Source organism: Acipenser ruthenus, chromosome 9, assembly GCF_902713425.1.
Source record: "Acipenser ruthenus chromosome 9, fAciRut3.2 maternal haplotype, whole genome shotgun sequence".
NCBI classification, from domain to species: domain Eukaryota; kingdom Metazoa; phylum Chordata; class Actinopteri; order Acipenseriformes; family Acipenseridae; genus Acipenser; species Acipenser ruthenus.
Window position 1 is genome coordinate 4,854,175 of NC_081197.1, and position 22,239 is coordinate 4,876,413.

Here is a 22,239-nt window from a genome sequence, read left to right on the forward strand (position 1 = left end):
GCCATGCTGCATTCTCTACTTTCATCTGTATTTCCAATGAAGTCCACATCCCATGAATTCATAACAATGTGCCGATAGACCGGACAGACCCGGCTGTAAGCTCCTTCAGAGCCTGTGTCTGTCACTGCTTGCCCCTGGTTCACAGAAACCACCTGGCACTATTAAATAAATGGCCAAGTTGCATTACAGCCTTTCCGCGATAACTGAAAATGAACCGAGAAAGCGCTTCAGAATGCAGACAAGGAAACACATCATCTCATAACATAATAATCAAAGGCTGCAGTACAGTTTAGTCTGGCCTTGATCCGGACGGACAGACAGACAGACAGACAGACAGACAGAGAGAGAGAGAGAGAGAGAGACAGAGAGAGAGAGAGAGACAGAGAGACAGAGAGAGAGAGAGAGACGTCAAGCAAGGCCAGACACACGCTTGTTTGTTATTGTCCATTCAATTCTAAAACAAGCATTTTGCTTAAGAGATCTTTACCGCTGTTGTCGGCTCGTTTGTGTGGCTTATCCGCTGCTCACTTCATGCACACAAACCTTTCACCCTGATCGCAATACGTCTTCCTTGCTGATGCAGGACGGAGGTGAGGGGGGGGGGGGATATTTGGAAAGCCTTGTCTAACAAGGATTCATAGCCAGTGCTGTTGCATGCTCTGGAAACTGAGCCTTAACACAAAGGGGCCCCTGACTACAGACAATCCTGCAATGCAGAGCAGAATATATATTTACAGCCATGCTAATTAAGAGTCACCAGTAGACAGGTCCTGCAATAGTACTGAGAAACAACATGATACTCAGTGACTGGAACTAATCTTTACAGTTTACAAACAAGTCAAATCTGCTATAGATGATAGTATTTATTCATACACAGTCATTAAGGAAGCTTTCTCTACAGAAGTACATTTTGCACTGGAGTGTTGCTTTTCCTGTTTCCTGTCAGAACAAAGGGGCGGCATTTTATTCCCCCCCCCCCACATTCATTTTCTATTCATTAAGATTGCTGTGTTACGCAAGCAGTTTCCCCATACAGTAATATTTTTGTTTAACAAACACTGTTTCCTTCACTTCTGAAATCAAGGGTTTACACAACATAGCCGTATGACTATTTATGATTTACTTCATACCAGATACTGATCAAATTTCCTCTTAAAAATGAACAGCACTGCAGGATCGCAAGCATGCCTTATTATCAGCCGTTATTTCTAATCGTTTTATATTGTCTTCCGTTCAATGTTTTCTCACGATAACCTACGAATCCTCAGTATGCAGGTCTAAGACATCAGCCTGTACTATCCTCAGTACAGGTTGTATAGTGGCCAATGAGCACTGGATAAGACAGGTTTCTGTTTGACACTGTGGAGGGGGGGCGACGCTCAAAACATTAACTCATGATCTTCCAGGCCTGAAGCATGCTCACAACTCTGAAGAGCTAAAGAAGCTCCTTCCCCCAGTCTAACTGGAAAGAATTCTCAAACACGCAAGCTCAAAAACAGGACGACGTGCTGCCTATTTTTACATTATGTACTGTACACCCACACACACCGATACAAGCACACACTCAATACAATGGAGCCCTACAACACAGCAGCTAGGTCACTCGGAACCTCACAGAAGCAGGGGTTCTTCCACCACACCACAGTGTCTCCCAGAGGGGCTGCCCGACACCAAGCCCCATACTCTGAGACAGAGAAAACAGCACAGCCCGGACACTTCCCACACAAGTGGTCTCCTTTCCCCTGCCGGCTCACACAAGGTCCGCAGTGACCTTTCCTTGATTTGCAGCCTTATCTGACAAGTTTTATTGTGTCTGAGAGGACCGTTACCCTGGATGCAATGCTGGGAGAGGCTAATGTTTTCTACTTAAGGGGGTCGAGGGCCCTCTCTCAGACATTCCAAATGATTCTTAAAGAATCCAGTATCAAAAAGTAACGGAAAACCAGCTGTCAAAAATATAAGCGCTGGTCTTCAGACAGGTAGCCAGTTTACAGAACGACACGTTACCAGCTTAGGTGAGTACAGTGCTTCAGTCATTCACTACATGATGATCAGTGGAAATTCACACAGGGGGCTCTAAAGCCCTACCTAGGAAGTTACTAGAAGCTGTCTCTTGTAATACATTAGAACCCCCATTTGTTTTCTGCAGAATGACAGACACCGACTTAATGAGCCATGCTGCTGAAATGTCTGTAGCTAACAAAAGAATGTGACAAATCTTACAGGTTTTGAGCTTCCATTTGCTACATATGTCTCAAATGTGCAGTTCTGAAAGAAACACATATTATAGAAGACATGTGTTTTCATTTTAAACCACATCTTGTACTACATTAGGTTAAAGGAGGCTCAGTTTCTATCTCACATGCATTTCCTGGGTCATTTCACCTCAGCATCTTCTTGGTTAAAGCATGTCAGTCAATTGGGGAAGTAGCTGGTTGAATGGTGACTGGAAAGGAGCTGTTGAAGGGGTGGGCACTCCCACCCACCAAGTGAAATGACCAAGGAAGTGCAACACTATCTCAAAGCACAGTTTAAAACTTATTTAACCTAGTGTAGTACCAGATATCAGGGTTTTAAATAAAATGTTTACTGTAACATGTGTTTATTTCAAAACTCCACGTTTGAGACCTATATAAAAGAGGTAAGATTTACAGAACTAGCTACAACTGCTTCGAGATTGCTGGGGAGGTCTCTGAAGCACGCTGGCTCTCCAGGGTTCCCCCCTCACCTCCTTGGCCATGTCGGTGTACTTCTGCTTCTCCTTGGGCTCCAGCACTGCCCACCAGTCTGCCAGGATCTTGGTGGCGCCGCGGTTGTCGAGTCGCGGGTGCTCCTGGCGCACCAGGGAGCGGTGCCGCTTGCAGAAGAGCAGGAAGGCATTCATGGGGCGGCGGGCACGCTGCTCTGAAGAATCCTCGTCCTCCAGCTCGTCCAGCCCCTCCGGGCTCAGCGCCTGCTCCTGCACAGACACACAACAAGCAGCGTTCAGCTCTCCCACACCGGCTACACTTCTTACGACAGTCTCACAAGGTTTAATTACCTACATGTTTAATATTGAGTTCATTTAAACATTACAAAGCGGGCATCAATTACAGATGCACACTGGCATTGTTTTAAAATCAGTTCACTTCAAGAATCCAGCTTTTGGGAGTCTTTTCAGGTGCAGAACCAGTGGTAGAAAATAGGCATTTTTTGCTGTGTAGTTAGTAAGTATGGTAAATAAGTAGAATTAAATAATGTAGATGATAGAGTATGATATAATGACATAATCATTAACACAGTTGTTATCTCAAAAAATACCTTATATGTATTACCATCATTTCATAGGTCTCACATTTAACCTATACATAAAAATGCACACATTACTGTAAAAGTGAATTAGATTTTTGAATTTTGTGGAATTAGTATCTGAGCTTTACATACTTTAAGCTGGATCAGTAAGAATTTAACAGCTCAATTAAATCTAAATAAAAATGAACTGTAACGAAAGGACCTGCAGACACTCTGTTTATTTAAGATATTTCAGCAGAGTATGTCCCTGGAAGTTACACTCTTAGGCCCTGGAGTTGACCCAACTTGCACATTCCAGCTTTGACAGACATAACAGTACATAAAACAGGCCTGACTGCAGTTACTGTACTGGAATGTTTATTAACATTTTCAGTAAATACTAACAGTATACATTTTTACAGAGGAGGGGGGAATGCGATAATGTTTGTGGTCGGCTTTTATTCACAACAGCTCTGAAAACAAACCCTCTCCTTCAATGGAAACGGGAGCTTTGTACTGCACTGTGAACCGTGTCCCACCTTGTCCAGCTCTTCCTCCTCGTCCTCCTCCTCCTCCTCCTCAGGGAAGTCAAGCACCTTCTTGGAGAGCAGCGGGTGCCACTGCAGACACTTACGCTTTGGGCGCTTGCCACTCCCCTCTCCCTCCACCGGGGGCTCCTTACTCCGGCTGCCACCCTTCATTGTGGCGCTCTGGGGGAGCAAACAGAACAGCAGGGCATTCATTCAGGCTCAAGCAGAACAAGTGTTGGTTCTCGGGGGTAAAGAGCCACAGTGGATGAATGCAGTCGCCTGTCACTGCCCATTTTTATCCATCTCTTTTTTCACATGCAAGTCGTTTAGTCTGAGTGGGGGGGGGTAAATAATTCTCTTGCTTTGTGGGTGAATGCACTGTTAGAATATTTTATTGAAAATAGTTCACTGCCTTTATTACAACTGTAAAATAAAATCAGTAAATGATGTCAACGGGGATCAGGATTGCTTTATGGTTTAATAACACAAAGACTAAGGAAAGGGGGCTTGAACTCGAATTACTGTTTGGTAAATGAACCCTTATACTCCCCTGGACCATTACTGTTTTAAATGTACACACTGTCACTCACAAAGGGATCATCTTTAAGCAGTTTGCTTTAATCTCAGCTTGAGACCTCTTGACAGTACAGTAAAAATGCACCTAAATCAGACATAACGTTCTATGAACACCTTCAATGACACGGATGCACTGCAGCGGAAGAGCTCCCTTTCAAAACAGGCACCATTATTAAGGAGGGATAAACTGAACACTGTCTGTATGTGATGGTTACGAGTTGGGAACGCAACACTATTCCTCTCAGGCTTCCCTCACTACTGTGCGATCTAGCATGACATTTATGGACATTGCTGGAGACCCATTGATTGTATTTCTGATTTGACTTGTAATACACCCCCAGCCCCAAAGCCTGCATTTAGGCTATAAATATACACATGAATCTTTTCATGTTCTCTTCTCAGCTGGAAAAGGTTTGATACCCTCACACTAAATACATATTATCCAGTCTGTCATAATCATTGGAGCTGCTGTACACTTTGTATAAAGAACTTAGTAACTAGAAGCTTTGTAACCTCCTCGGTGTTGTCTGATGGCAGTAAATCATCCTGTCAAATCTCTACAGATCCGTGTATGCATGTATGTATTAGGACCTGCACCTAATACTCTATCAGACTGGGCTACTATTTGCCCTCTTTACAGCCTTCATATGAGGTGGCATTAACTCCACAAGGTGCTGGAAGGTGTCAAGGGAAGTTAATGCATTCAGTCATTAATATTTCAGACTTGACAAGCCCCTCTAACCATCCCTAATTGTTTGCGATCACAGCTGTCTCTCTTGGTGACCACTTTCCCTTCGATTTGTCATTGCTTATACACCGACACGACTATCATGCCTCTTTCGAATAGAGTCAGATCTTTGCCTTTCTCTGTTCCTGATAGACTGTTTGCAATTGTGCTGCTCCCACATCTTTCTTCACCCCTGCAGGTCCCCATAAGGCAGTGTGCGCGATTCTAATAGCTTACTGTAGCTTAATATTGCTTTGGCCTCCCCTTTAAAATGATCTGGATTTATTACTATGCAAGTTCAAATGTTGTAGGGGAAAAAATAATGTTTCTCTTAAAGGGAATGTAACATCTAATGAAAGAGAGCACAGTGTGATATGGAGATTAATATATATATTAAACAAACAAACAAAAAAAAACATTCTTGAGCATCTATTTAAGTTTTAGACAGCAAAAAGTAAACAAACCAGATTACGCGTGCGGACACATAGTCATCTCTATGGAAAGCCATCTGGGACAAAAACGTGTTGTACTGCTTTAGAGCGAGTCAGAATCTCATGGGACAGAAAAAAGGCAAGCACATCATTCTGAAATGCCTCGCTTAAACAATACCCAACTTCCTGAAAATGTTGTGTAGTGATTTTTATAGACTGTATACATATATATACTGTTGCGACTTTGTTATGCGGAACGTAATAAACAAGAACCAAAACCGTGCGTTTTCTTCCGCGTTTACTTTACAGCGCCATTTCCACGTTTGTTTTATTTGAAGTGTTAAAGTTAAATTTCAGTTTCCATTTGCTTGTTCAGCTACAAAAAGGCACAAGTAAACTTCATGTTACTACTTTATGAAAACGTGTCTATGGCTGCTGTTTACTGTGGGGAAAAGGCAATGGCAAGGAATGAAAAAAATAAATAAAATGCGGTGTCAACTTTATGTACTATTTATTACGGGAATAAACAAAACATCGTTTAACTTGACCTGCTATTTGGCATCCTTTGTTTTGTAGTTAATTCACTGGGGTAAAGGAAGGCCTACGCAACGTATTCTTTACTCCTGGGATATTTCTCTATTTTAATGTGTTACATATAATAAGGTCTTGCTGTAAAATAAAGCCACGCCCCCTGCCCTTGCTGCTGTGCTGGCTCTGCCTGCGGTCAGAGCAATATAATGGCTTTCATTAATTTCTGAAAAACAAAACGGATATTTGAATGAATATTTAAATTATGAGTGAATCTCTGAACATGAAAATCCCGTGATCGTCCCAGCACTAGGTAAGTGTGATCAGTTCTGTGGAGAATTACCAGGAGCCTCAAATTCATTGCACCTAATGGTTTATAAAAAAAAATAATAATAAATAAAAGAGAAGTCCTGAATCCCAGGATTGGGTGCAGGTCTAGCTTGAGTCTCTTAGTTACCGGCACACAATACATAATAAAAAAATTTTAAAAAAAGAGAACAGAAAACAAATTCAGCACTGAAACAAGCTTTACAGATTAGACAGGTACAGTAGGGTCTCCCTCAGTGCAACTGCACGGCTGTAACTTGGGAGCCAAATAATTAAAAGGAACACACCACTGCAAGATGATTTACTGCACTCTGCTGCCCCCTGGTTGTAAATGCAATATCACAAAAAAAAAAAAAAAAGAAAAAAGAAAAAGGAGATGGGTTCAAGTCCATAACGACCATTACCTGTTGGAGTGTCTCCAGAATGCCAAGCTGGTATTTCTTAACCTCTTCAGTGCTGGTTAAATACACGATCACTCCACCACCTCATTACATCTCAGCCCCCACCCACATTACTTCCGACTCGGAATCAGTGAGACACAATTCCCAGCGCGCATTGGGCTTGCCTGAGGTGTTTCTGGGTACATTATTACTTTACTGTTGTATCACACGTGTGGCTTTGCCTAGATCACCTCTTTCACATCAGCCTGAAGAAGTTTTTTTTTTTTTTTTTAAATACATTTTAGTGAATTTAAATGGAATTTTACTAATTTTACGTTTTTCAGTGATACAGTGATCTTTAAAAAATGTGCAGTTCATAATGCATGATTGATTTACTGCTGATACAGTAAATCAATATTTTTAAATTCACATGAAGCCCATTCCCCTCAACAGCCCTTGTTATTATTACACTACAGTGTTGGGCATGTAATAATCTGGATTGGGCATGGCCACTGTTAGGCTATTGTGCCCAGCGTCTGAACAGGCAGCACCAGTACGAGATACTGGGATGATTACTGTACAGATATGGCCGAATGTTTTGCATCACCCTATAGAATAAACTAATTTTGCTTCATAAAATAGAATGAAATCTTCTGAATAATGTTACGTTAACATACTGAATTACATACTGTTTGTAGTTTTCCATATAAAACGAAAAACTGACAAATTGAAAAAATGTGACATTTCTAAATCTAACATGAAATTCTGTTCTACTATTATGGCTTCCGGTAGACTTTTGTGATATCATTTAGTAGTTTCTTTGATGACATGATGTTAAATAAAATATCTAAATGATGTTCATATTCATATATATAATTAATGTCTCAATCCTAAAATTCTAAACGATGCAAAACTTTTGGCCATAGCTGTATATTCCTGGGTATCTCTGGCACACTCCTTGGCTGGCTACAGTCATACCTATCTTCAAGCACCTCTACTGTTTTTTTCAACAGCCTCACTTCCATTTCATTTTCTGCTACTAAACTCCTGGTCCACTCTCATTTTCACCCACCTTGACTACTGTAATTCCCTCCTCCTTGGCCTCCCCCCTCCTACGCTTTTACATCATTACAAAAAATTCAAAATGCCTCTGCCTCTACCCCGGCGCCTTCCAAATCTCTTCATGGTCTTGCCCCACCTTATCTGGCTGGACTGATCACCCACTATGCTCCCCCATGTCCCTTACGCTCCCAATCCCTATTGTCCCTCTCGGTCCCACCCTCGCCCTGTGCCCAATCCTGTTTCAGTTCCTTTTCCCTTTTTGCTCCCCTTCATTGGAATAGACTCCCACTTATCATAAGAGAGTCACCCACACTACGTAATTTTCACTCCTCCCTCAAAAATGTATCTCTTCTCCTTAGCCCATCCTACTGATACTCCTGACCCCTGACCTCCTGTTATGACCCTGCTTCCCTGACCCTGACCTAGCCTCTGGCTCTCTGCTTTCATATTCGCAACTCATTTGTTCCTCCCCACCCTAGCCCAATAACTTACATTCTTTCTTCACCCACTTTTCTTGATCGTATTATTTTGTTTAAATTTGTAAAGCATCTTGGTTAAGGGCGCCAGAAGCAGGAAATAAACAGACAGAGAGGTGTGGTTTGGTGGAGCTGAGCGAATGGTTTCGCTCAGCATTTAATAAACAGCACAGAAAATAAAAGGTTTTAACACAAAACACGGGACACGGCACTATACGCCAAAATAAAAAGACAAACAAAACGTACCACACTTAAACAGACAGACGAACAAACACGGTGAGTGAAAACACTTCTAATTACTTTGTTTTATTTTCTCCTTCTCTCTCTCCCGTTCTCCACTCACCGAACACCCAACCCCGAGTGAGCGAAATGTGCATCTATATATACTGTTGTGCTGGGATTCAATTACTAATTAATTATTCACTTGAATCCCAGCACGTGAATTAATTCTGTGCAACCCCGTGCTCACATATTACATTTAACCAGCACGTGAAGTGATTTGTGCTCTCCTCGTGCCTAAATACAAATCTACATTTTTAAATACACGTGAAACACAGACCCGTTTATATCCCGTGTACCAACGACTATACACCAACATTTACACACGCACGCACCATACAACACATAATATGCACACAGGGGCGGGGCACATTGCCACAGCGCTATAAAAATGTAAATAAATAAATAAATAAATAAATAAATAAATATTAAAGCACTCTCCCTGGTCAGAACAGCCACACTTTTCACTCTGCTCCAAGCACATTTGAGAGCAGGCCATGCATTATGAGCTTTTCCATTTCTTGGCTCTATTCTCTCCCTCTCTCTTTTTTCTTCTACAATACAGTAGCTAAAAGGTCATACATCATTCTCTCCTAAAACCATGTTCTGGGGGCAAACTCTCTAATTATTTTTGATAGCTTGGTTGACTTCTTCAAATATATATGTATTTTTTCTTTATTACTATTATGGAGGTCTGGTGCTTTTGTTAGGAATTTGTAGACTTTGTAAAATGTGCTGAATAGGTAAATCAGTAGGAAAACCAGTTCTATTAGCAATTCTGCAATCTCCATCTGTGTGACACCCAAATGCAGTCACAATGCACAGGTTAAAATACAATCTCCATACGAACACACCCAATTGGTTACTTTGTATTATGTGTAATCTAACCAAAAGATCATGAATGATGATGACATTTTAAATAATAACAATCAATATTTCCTATAAAGTCAATTACCACTTTGATACACGATGATGACAAAACATGCAATATACTAAATCAAGATCCAGGCTACTCTACAAACATCTTAAGTAAACTACTGTGTCTAAGATACTAACCTTAAACAAGTGTAAATGTCTCCATGTCATGCTTCCTAATTCTGAGTTTATAAGAGCTTCCACCCCCTCCTTATCTTGTGACTGTGTGAGCTTGTGTCTGTGGGCAAGGGGACTTTCTTTCCGGTCCTTTTGACTCACTAGCTGATCAAATGGATGTAGTAAAGCAGGACCGGACAATAACCTACAGGGATTCACAGCGGTCCACAGGTCTGCAGGAGGACCACAATTGTAAACCATATGCTCACTTTAACAGTATCACTTCACATCCCTTCTAAAAATGCTTCTGTTCCAACATATATTGGTTTTGCGTGAGGAACCACCTATGCCTTGCCAACAACGATGCTAAGAACTACACATTAGCACTGGAGCAGCTTACTGGAAGGACGATACTTTTGAAATAAAAATGGTTTACTCTTTTAAAAGATGACACTTTTCTGTTATTATTGCTCTCAATGTGAAACAGTCTGCCTCTGAGAACCGCCCAGTCATTTTTATTTGCACCACTCACAATACGTCCAATAAGTTTAACCACTCTCTTAATACATTCACAATAGCTTCTGTCTAGCATAAAAACAAAGAAATCTCGCAGTGACCTGGAATGTGTAGGCCTTGGAAAGAAATGGCTGGTTGTTTCCGGTGAAGTGTCTGTGCCACTGGATACTTACTCGAATGTGGACCACATGACAGTGTACAGTAGTACAGTGAAGGGTGGAAGCCGGGAATGGAGCCCTGACCATTTCCAGAGCTGCAGGTACTGCACTCGGTCTACGGAGCAGCTCACGTGTAGGAATTGTTAAGGTTTTGGTTTCCATGGTAAACGTACAAGTTTCAGATGCTGTGCAAGATTGTCTGCCGGCATCCTTTTTCGGTAATAACAGCAGTCACAATCAATCTTTCCGAAGTACAGATTCCACTCTGCATATAGAATGTTCTGTTTGCTCAGGATCTGCAGTGGAACTGAATATTTTAGGCTATTCTGTTAAATGTTTGCAGACATAAGACTGCTCACCAGCTCCTTTACAAAGTGTGAACTCAGGCCCTGGGACACTTGGGTTTCCACGACAACTGAGACGCCTTCAAAAAGTACATTCTAAATGTAGATTTATATAGGAGATGCTGACCTGAACACGCATCACTGTACTGTATACCAAAACCTAAACTGAAATTCCACTGAAACAAGACAAGAGTATACTTTTTTTAAATGCACACACAGAGACTTTTTCAAAGTGTTTCTGCCAGGTTTAAATAACTCCTATTTTTTTGAAGCGGTAAAACCCTTGTTTATTTTACAAACCTGAAACCATACAACTACCGGTAAGTGATACATTTCAAGTTCTCTTTAGCCCCCTCTCGGTGTGTTTTGTATCTCATTTTTTTCTCTTTGAAAAAAATAGGAGTTAAAGAATGGAGGAAACATTTAGAAAATAAGGCCCATTCTATGTATCCAGACCGTACCTGACTGAATGCATGTCCCTAAACATACTAGTGATATTGTATCTGTATTTACAGTACATTCATTTAAAGAACAGTTTTAAAGTGACAGAGAATGTCAGCCTCAGTACCAGCACATTCTTGGAGATGAGATGAAACTCTTCCTGACTTTCTGTGCAAATAATAAAAGAAGCCTAAAAATAGCATAAGCAGCCTTTTTATCCTTAAAAATGCATAGCGTGCTTTCAATGTGCAGCATTACCTATACGGAGCATTACAAATCAGCTTAAGAGCTGAAAAAAACACTGTTGAATGATGACTGAAAACAGCGTATAGATAAAAAGAAACATTTTAACACAACTCGCTGTTTTTGACTGCTAAACATGATGGGTATTGGCATATGATATGAGGCTTATTTAGCCCAGATGGCACAAAACACAGTTTGCTTAATAAAATACATACAGGATATCTTTCAGCACAAAGTAGCCTTGGCAAAACAACGACCCCAGTACAACTAATTCAATCATTACAGTGTCTACATAGCTACAAGTCACACTAGTCAATTATACAGGTACACACCCAACACAAGGACCTGTTATCTGGTCTCTTGCGTGGAGTGATGTCATTTTCCTCGAATGCACTAGCAGGCAGAATTTTACAGTAGAGTTATGTCTCTGTTGAAAGTGAGACTATTAAGGAATTGATCATACAAATGTAATGTACTGCAAGTCCATCCTTTATCATACTGAGGCAATACAGAAACACCCCGACAACCCCACAGTGGTGATTCGGGGTATATCATTTCTGCAGAAAATCCATTTAGAGGCTTTTCTTTATTTGGTACAGTGCAAGTTATTTCTCCCCATTTCTCCCTTCCCTTCACAGAGTATAATGCACAACCCTGTCTGTTTGCATAAACTTGACTCAAGCAACACAAACCGCACATTTCCCCTGGATGTACTCCTGCACAGCCGAAATGCTGAACTGAATGGCAACACACATCCAGGCTTTATTATTGCCTGCATGGCTATCATCGTAATTACATTGATATTTCTGCTATGATTTCCCAAGCGCATCTTATAACCCAGGAACAAAGCGAGGCAAAAGATACCTGCTGTACTTGATAAACGCTGGTCTGATTTACTCTTAATTAAGCAAAGCAAATTGTGGCTAATTATTGTTGTAAAAGAAAGGAGTTAAATAGGCGCTACAAAAAAAAGTTAAAGCAATACGACTGTTTGAATGCGGTCAGTGATCCCTGTAATAATTGTCTACAGTAGGAATGAGGCATGGCTAGGTTTGGTTCAGATATACACAATGACTCACTGGGTGAGCTGGGATTAAGACTGTCCAAAATGTCCAAATAGCTGCACAGGTTACACATTCCTAACATATACCGGTAAACACCAGGGTGTAAAAGAGCACAAACTTTTTTTTTTTTTTTTCACAATTAAAAAAGACAAAGTCAATTTTGGCCTATACTAAATAGATACAAACACAAACATACAATAGCAATCTGTAGCCAAAAACACATCCTAAGTAAATGATAGAAGGTTTCCTTGAAGAGAATAATCGCACTTGTAGGTGCAGTGATGGAAACAAGACTCATTGCATAGCAGATTGATCCATTCCTGGTTTTACTATCAGTTTAGTAAGACATCTGGGCTTGTTACCTATGCACTGTGGCTAAAGTAAAACTTAGAATGGCTGCTAGGAGTCTTAATTCCATCCTTGGGGTGCCTAAGAAATTCAAAAAAGTTGCCACATTAAGCTAATTTAATAACACAAGTGTGAAATTGTAAGAATTCATTTTCAAAGACACGAACAATCAATAGCGGCCCTTTTTATAAACATGACCCAGGTCTCACCGCATGACATCCAATGGTTACTTTTTGGACAGAACATTAGGCTGATGAAACTAATCCAGTTCCAGGCTGGTATTGCCTGAGGTTTGGTCAGCTGTGCCTGTCATACGGTTTTCAAACCATGCCCGAGATGGTTATATACCCCCAGATTGAGATCTCAATACCTAAACACAAAACCCTAAATAGTAACATACAGACGGACGTCTGCATGAATAAATGAATATACTGTAACTTAATACTTTCTTTTAAATTAATTGCATTTACAAGCATAGGTAGATCTGGCCTTCTGGGAAAGCTACATTTAATTTTGCAATTGCTTATTATTATTATTATTATTATTATTATTATTATTATTATTATTATTGTTAATGTACAGTATGCGGTGCCACAGGGCACAGCTCAACTACCTGTAACTGACCTACAGTTCATTGTAACGAAACCATCTTGGGAAAGCCACATATACTAATAATACATAACATTATTTTTTAAATTATATATGTATTTAAAAACAGTGTTTAAAATCATATATACAATTTGAGATGTCTACATGCTGGAACACATGTTTGGAAATTCCGTTATTTGTGAAAATCTTCAGGTTTCTTTTTATTGTTAAGAGAAACAAAAACACACTGCTTCTTTAAAACTATGAAAAAGGTAGGTCAGAGTTAATGTTTTATATTTAATTACTTTAATGAAGAACAAATATTCAAACAGAAATGTAAACAAGAAGCATTCATTTCTGCACCACCATTAATGTGTGGAGTCTTATTATCACTCTCACTTCTTGTTGCTGGTAACACACATATCCACCATGACTGTAAATACTAAATCAAATCCACCATGGAAAAGCAGGTCACCCTGACCTACTGACAAGGTTGAGGTCAATTCCAATGCCATTTCCAATTCATTTTTAAAATCAACTCCCAATTCCCATTTCCATTTAATCCATTCCAACACATCATTGATTAAAATTGCAATCAGCTTCTCACAGTGGCTTAAATTGAACTCACTGGCACTCAATTAAATTGGCATCAAATGAAAGCAGTTGAACAATCACAACAATGATGTCTCTAATTCCGGAATTGGAATTGATTTTAAAAAAGGAATTGGAATTGGAATTTAAAAACAAGAATTGACCCCAACTCTGCCTCCTGAACATCCACTGAACGTAAAATGTGACACATGCATAGAAGAACCAATTCCTCCATATGGAACTTGCTAAATAACGTCCAAACCAAGTTGTACAGTATCACAATTTGATAACAAGCAAAGACAGGAGGACAGGCAACTCCATATTCCGATTCTACACCCTCAAAAACTTGCTATAGAATGTGCAGCAGCAGGGACTCTCTCAATTGGCTAGCGTAAAGCTCTAAAGAGTGAGTTTATGTGTGAGCACCTCCTCTGTATCTCTGTTTTTGGGGTTACACATTCCCCAGTGGGGCATGATAAACTAAAGTAGACAAACTCAAAGGAGAATCGGATGCACTTTCAAATAATGGCCGTAGATTCATGATGAATTCCGACTGAATACCATAACACATGATGCCTTACACGTGGGACCAACATAACTTGTTACAAAGGACCATGGAATGAATACAGGTAATTAAATCCACATGAATTAACAGGACTGAATTCAAAATGAATTAACTTCAGAACTCACAAGAAGTGCATAAGTTCTCCAGGTGTTATTCCTGTGGTATTCACACAGAATTCATTATGCAATTATTTTAAAGGGTTCCCAGTTCATTCCTTCCCTAAACTGTAGATACAGTACCTTGCATACATAATCACTTGGACACCATTCGAATCAGCATAAGTAACGAAATCCAAACAAGACAAAACTGATTGCTTAAATGAGCAATTCAAAAACTCGTTTGTTTAAAACGCGCTGCACTGAATCTCACAACAAGGCGAAACAAAATAATGCGTTCGTCATTGTTTAAATTATGAATCAATTAGGATTTCATTAACAAAGGCTGCATCCTTAAATACATCTAATCAGCACTCTATTAACAGTAAAAGCTGTAACAGATGGAGACCTCTGTGATGTGCACCATGTACGGGTGCTTCTGGTAAGCACTGGAGTAGCTTTAAAAAAATTAAAATAAATCAACTTTAACAAAAGTACAAATATATTTCAAAAAATGTAAACCTCAACCTTTTTTTTTTTTTAAATTAAGACATTTTTTTTTGTCAATCAGTAATACTACAGTGGCCTGTTTTAGACATAATACCGTAGGTCAGTGCTGGCCAAAGCTGGCCCTTCCACTCCTGGTCTTTGTTCCAACCCTGTTCTAAATTATTTAATTGAACCAATTAAACCTCAATCCAGACCCTGTAAAAGGTAATTATATCATGTTACCTGTTAAACCTGGCGTGGAATAGCCCTCCAGGACTGGATTGGACACCCCTGCTTGTAGGTTTAAGCGGCTTGTAAAACAGTAAAAAAAAAAAAAAATTCTGACCTACCTGGCGCTAATCATAAAATCGTTTACTAACCCATTCCAACGGCCACTGCAACGTATTTTAATCAGACTACATTAATGCTTGACATATGCAAGCTCTACCACCATAAGTCTAAAGATCCCCCTACAGATAAACATTGAACAGCTTGGTGGATTCCATTCCTTAGTTCATATTCCGTTCTGTATTTCACACTGAGATAGGCTGGGTAACTAGCCTTCCACCCCTGTTAACAAGTGGAAGGAGCTTGGAAGGGAGGTAGTAAGCGCCACTGTACAGTAGCCCCAGTGTTTCCGGTCATGGAGACTGAACCCACTGCTTGTTCAAACCTTGCAAGACTGATAGATTGGCTTGCGAGTTACTAACCCTATTCCAGAGCCCCTCATTTAAAAACAAAACAAAGAAAGAAAATTCTGATGCCAGGTTCTAAAATAAACAAGTCAAATTGGTTATTCCACACACACTGGTTTCATGTGTCGTTACTGCTAATAGATGTGATAGATGTGGTATTTTGAAATACCAGCAAGTCCTGCTTATAATAGAAGAACACATGTGTTTATTATGCAGGCCCTGCATATTGATTTCTGTTTTCTAAATGACGGTCATTATACCGGCAGACATCGTTTGAAATGCACCAGGTATTAGATGTCAGATACATTTTCAAATGTGGACTGATGTTGTCCAGATATTAAACTGATCAGAGGGATAATTCTTTCTCGTGAATTCATGTTAAAATGCAGGTACAGTAGCATGGACTAGAATTCCATATGAAACAGTGTGGCATTAGAAATAGAAAGTAAATTGTTAATAAGTAGCCACCACATTTGAATAACTACAATTTACAATTACTGGTAATACTAGGATACCATTCACCTCCGATTCCCTTGCTTGCTGTAGGATAATGAAGCAGGAGTGTACTGTAACCTATAAATCTGCCAAGACCCTAAGAACTGCAGCACCTATAACACCCCAGCACTAATCAAAGGCCTCCATCACCTTTCCTATTGCTGTCACCTGTTCAACCCCAAGCCAACACAATACTCCTTCATTATTTCACTATCTGACGTCAAACAAAAACATGAACTGCGGATTACTTGACAGTCCTCACGCAGCGCAATGTAGCATCATTACTGTTGATTAGGAAATGACCTGAATGTGTGAGTTATTGAATCATGACAACACAAGGGTGCACTGTAATTATAATAAAACGAATAGTTCTAGTTTTACTGTGGTCATCTACTATTCCAAACCCATGAAGCACTGCGTCAGTGCCTGGGCTACAAATACAGCACAAGACGACCCACAGCAATAATATTGAGAAATACAGTGAAAACCACTTAAAACAATCACTGGTTACAGAATCAACTGCATACTGTAAATCAAAACCTTCCTCTTGTGTTGAATGATTTCTTTCATGTGATCAAAATAAAGTTGCACAAACGCGATCATCTCAAGAGGTTTCCACTGTAATAACAAATATCTTAAAATAGAAAACTGTACCTTCTCCTTACCCACTTTCATCAGTAACACATGCTATTATTAGCTTATTTTTTTTCTATCACACTGTATGTTTTGCTTTGGTTTTATTTTTAGTTGTTCAGTACCCACAGAGCTTATTTGCCCTGAAATCCTTTCATACGTCAACACCAAAAATAAGAATGTTTGCAGCTGTGACGTCATCCTTTACTGTTATTCAGTTAACTGTGTGTAACATCATGTGATGTGTTTGCTTGGCACTATTACTCACACTGCATCATCAGCTTTTAATGGCTTTCAGACATGGGCACCTGGAAGACTTTGTTTTACTTTTCACAGCAAAACCAAACAGATGTGTCACATGAGCACAGATAAAAACAAGAGACCCTTTATTTCAAAGTCAAGCTCCTCTCGAATCCTTATAAAAGAAATGTTTTTTATTAGCAAATAGCTCAACAAAACTTAAAAAAAAACAAAAAAAAAAACACGTGGTGCATTTTGTTATGTGAAATCCCCACACTAAAATGGTCGTCATACGCTGAAAGTCAAAGCTTGTACAGTCAGATCAGGAAAAAAAATAAAATAAGATGTATCCTATTTGCTTCTGTTAAGTCATCTCAGAACCGACTGCTACAGAAATAACCAAACGGCACAAGAATGCATACTTCGTAAACTTGCAGGCTATTGAATATTGGATTTGTAAGCAAGCCTCTAAACACTCACACACTACAAACTGCACTGCCAACTGCATCTCCAAGGAATAGTCCATTTGAGCCTTACTGTCAGCTTTGGGCAGTGCAAGGATCAGTGGCCCTTGGCTGTGGGACTATGCAGTAACAGGCACCCTAGCACACTGCCTGCACACTCGGACGAAAATGCATCTGCCAGCGCAACACACTAATGCACCAGTTCAACCCTACCTACCGTTCTGAAACAGTCATGCTTATAAGCCAGGTATTGCTAAACGCTGCATAACAAATTGAACATGTCAATGCATGCCATGTGTGGCGATGCAAGGAGGGCTTCTTAATACAAGGCTCCTAGTGTAAACGGTTTTGGATGGGCAGACATACCTTGGATTTTCATTCCTCAAAAATATCTGATAATTTGGTGCACACAGGATTACAAGTTTACAAAATCTATACGGGCTGGTACTGGATGTGTAACTGTAACAAGTTTTGATCCTAGTTCAAATCTTTGCCCTCTATGAACGGCAAGGGTGAATGGATCACCAAAGTCTACTGTCAGGATGCAACACACTCGGCCACGGTCAGGTTCTGTAATGGTGATGTATAGGGACGAACATGACAGGTTGTAATGGGTTTTCTGGGGGTCTCTGTCGTCTGATATTATTACTAGCCTGTTAGCAAAATTATAAACTCACAATATAATCAACAGTACACTCTAATAAATACAGGTCACATGTCATCATATGCTGCAGTATTCAACAGTTTGGTTAAGAAGTCAATCAATGTGACACAAGCTCTTTCATAATAGGGGGAGGGAGGTCACCCTCACTAATGCAGGGATGGAAATAAGACTCCTGTTGCATAGCCGTTTCACCCGTTCCAGGTTTTACTACGAGCTTAATCAGCCACAGTGTATATAGGTAACAAGCTCAGGTATGTCTTATTAAACTCATAGTAAAATATGGGATGGATCAAAGTGCTATGCAGTGGGAGTCTTATTACCATTTTCTGGTGCTGTGCTTCAATAGCGGAAGTAAAAAGGAGTCCCAAAGACTGTTGAGCCACCCAAAAGTAAAACTCTTGTACCACATGTTCTTGCTGGTTTGGTTTTCATTTCTTGCACGTGGCAATATTGTGTCAACCCCCTATGTCAATTCTAAGGAGTAACATATCTGCAACTCGAGTATCTGAAGACTTGGCAGCTATGGTTTAGGCGAGTTGCCTCTGTGCTTTGTGATTTGACTTCTTAAGACCTTAAAACTATACAATGAAATGAACAAAAGGCGCTTGTGTCAAATGTAACTACTTTCTGTCCCACCTTGAAACGAGCTGTGACTTACGTGCAAGAAAACAGGCCCTGGATTATGGATGAATGGCATGCAATTATTAGGCCAAAATTCCAGGAGCCATATGCTAGTAAGGCACAGTGTTTTCACTACATCAATACAACAAAGAGGGATATTCCTGTTGGACTGCATTTGGAAATAAGTGTTAGCTGACATCAGACATTCACTTTAATTTAAAATGTGAAATATATATATATATATTGAACAGCCCCACCTAAATAGGGCCAGTAGACTACAGTATGTAGTAGAGACTACATCTACATTTGTTGAATTAAAAAATAGTTGCCTACTTGTTATGCCAATCAATTATTTGATAAATGTTTCCATTACCAATTTTCTTATATAAAAACACAATTTATATTTACAAAAAGTGCTTATTAGCCTTTGGAAAAGCCTATACCAAGTTTCTGCCTGTGACAGACTAAAAACAATGATGGTAATACAATATTAGTGGCACATACTATTAATAATAAAAAAAAGAGACCAACAAATATTAAAATCAAATACAAACATTGGATGTTGATAAATGAACAGTAAGTGTACTTACTTAGGTACAGAAAATGGAAATATCTGATAGATGAAGATGATGAAGCTGTCACTCAGCCTGTCATGTGATGGTGACCTATAAAATACAAAACACTGTCTCCTCAGTACTGTATAATAATTTTACAGTTTTAAGACACTGTACAAAACTCGAAATAACATGGAACACGTCGATTACAAAAGTCGGAGCGCTTCTACCAAACCAAATATTATCTAAAATGAACTTTCTTACGTGTGCATAATACATGCATGCGTTAATGAAACTGCAACCGAGCAATGGGGCATTTTATTACGTACTTCAAGCATATAAAGTTCACTAATGTTACCGTTTCAGCAACCATGATCAAAATTAAAAAAAAAAAAAAACATTTCGTAACTTTGTATCTGTCGATCGCTGTGGAAAACCAGCATCGCAGGACAGGTACAACCGAGTTCCTGTAATTGCAATGTTGTAGCAGTTTTCAGGTAAGCCAGACTTTCTGCTGCAAACCGGTGGCGATCAGTTCTCAATAACACTGAGGCAGTGAAAAAAATATATATCGTAGAGCGCTTATTAAGAGTCCTGGTGCAAAAGTTGGCCTTCAACGAATGTTGATTTCGTTGATCTCCCGTAATAATCTATGCCTGACCAGGCTCAAGTTTGCATTCTCAGTGCAAAATGTCGATCTCGGGTCTGACAAGACAGACAAGCGAGCGAGAGTCCATCTTGCTTTAGGGAAAACGAAGTACAAATCTCACTCCACTCAAAACTCCGCAAAACACGTTCATTAACAGTGATTTTCAGCCTGACGATTCGACACCTTTCATTACTTAAACTAAGGTTTATAAGTCCATATCTTCCAAAAAATGCGTGAATTTGGCCCGATCTCCGGCTCCGATCTGTTAGACGGAATAAACAAAAAGTACCCTGATGCGAGCGGCTCTACTGAACGTGTCATTAGCAGGACATGCAATGGTTTCAAACCCCATGAGCCACTTTGTAAACCGACATCACATCACTATTCGTCCACAAACTTTTTTGTAATTTGATAATTCGGGACTACTTGACGCTGTTTTCTTCTATTTAGTTACAAAATAGTAAAATATTCAGAGAAGGGAAGTGATCGTACCGTTTCGCACAGAGGAAAGCAAACAGCTCCTCTCTCGTCTCTGTGTCGTACATGTTGTCTCAGGCTTTTTGCATCGTCTGTTTAACCACATAGTAACTACAGATTTGATTCAAACGCAGGGATGATGAATGTTACAATCTAACGATATTTTAATTGATTGCATACAGTTAGCCTAGCGATAATTATTGTAACAGTGAGGAGCGGCACACACTCGGTTCCCTACAGTTAGATCGGTGCAATAATAACATTTTCTGCTTTGGATGACCGAGTGCTCTCGTTAAAAAAGCCACTCGGATCTTATTCCGGGATAGATTAGCACCAAGTTTTCTGTCATGACGACCACTGAACATCACAGCTTACCTCTGAAACACAGCAGAAACACCAAGGCCTTCTCATTCCAGGCTCCGTGCACCTTTAAACTTATTGACACATCATAACAGTTCTGCACTGGTACAGAATATCACAACCATACTCTGAACACTTTTTGAAATTCTGCACTGCCCTCCGCATAAACTGCAACACTACAAACATCAACTCCCACAACTAAATTAACCTCGCTTGTTGTATTTGTCGAAATGAGGCACTTGTTCAGTCTTCAATTGCAATTTATCTTTTTGATGTTGCAGCACTTTCGTTTTCCTGGAGCAATTTTCTCAGCTTGTTTTTCCTGCCCTCTCCACCAAGTGTTCTCTCTCTCTCTCGACTCCACGGCACTAGTCAAGTGTGGATGTTTCCACACACAGCCTGATACTGACTGGCCTACCCATGTAACCATTCAGCTTCTGGCCTATATAGAGAGCATACCTCTCTTGTGCAAACTTTTTTTTTTTTAATGCAAAAAGAAAAAAAAAACTCGCTGAAAATTTGTCACCGAGAAAGGCGAGACACACACCGCACAGAATGCTGCGTTTGGCGTATGAGCCAGTCTCTCGCACACTGACGGTGCTGTATACGACTGGTACTGTATTAGGCAGTAAGTATCCGAGCTTCCTGTATGTATACGACAAGTAAGGGATTGGGGGAAAAAGTGTTTTGAAAATGAAGTGGAACGGGAAAAGTGTGCAAGTCGTACTTACCCCCTTAGTGGCCAGCCGGTGTTATTGTGTTAAAGTGAAGAGAGAAGCTTCAATAAACCGATCTCCCTCTTTCTCTCTGTGTGTGTCGGTACAATTTTGCAACATACACTGTACTGTACATGCACTGACTGAAAATATATATTTTTTCATGTAAGGCTGCCTCTGATTGGGCCGCAGCCTGAGAGACAGGCTGAAACAGCCACACAGCGAACACCTTTACGGGAGAAACGTTGGGAGAGACAGATAGATTATTATTACATCTTCATAATGTTCTCTGGACATATACTGCACAAAGGAGCAGGTAGGGGAAGTGAGGGCGAAATGTAAATCCAACTAAATAGAAACTATGCCTAATGTAATATGGACGTGGCATCATCACGCACCCGCCTAATACACGACGAGGCAAACCAAACACGAAAGAAAAACTAAACAAAAAAAAATACAAGCCTTCTGTCTTTTACTTGCAAACATAGATCACAGACTGTCGTGTTCTGCACAGTACAGTTTGCACAGCACAGGAAAAATAACACAAACGTTAATTTAAAAAAAGACCAATTAAATATATTAACATCCAAATGTTGTCCATACTATTATGT

General features: G+C 39.9%; 1 protein-coding gene across 5 annotated transcripts in view; it reads right to left on the minus strand.

Moving 5' to 3' along the window:
- Positions 1–21,755, minus strand: part of LOC117973065 (HMG box transcription factor BBX-like) — a 39,705-nt gene extending 17,950 nt beyond the window's left edge. For 2 of the 5 annotated variants that reach the window (XM_059030891.1, XM_059030887.1), the window contains exons 1-4: positions 20,928–21,522; positions 19,463–19,537; positions 3,810–3,980; positions 2,729–2,959 (exon numbers count right to left, since the gene is read on the minus strand). In XM_059030891.1, coding sequence (XP_058886874.1) covers positions 2,729–2,959; positions 3,810–3,971 — 393 coding nt within the window. In that variant the 5' untranslated portion in view covers positions 3,972–3,980; positions 19,463–19,537; positions 20,928–21,522. Of the gene's footprint in view, positions 1–2,728; positions 2,960–3,809; positions 3,981–19,462; positions 19,538–19,835; positions 20,450–20,567; positions 20,622–20,927; positions 21,523–21,643 lie in introns of those variants that run through there. The other 3 variants (XM_059030888.1, XM_059030889.1, XM_034924048.2) reach the window with 3 other exon arrangements.
- Positions 21,756–22,239: the final 484 nt, after the last annotated feature.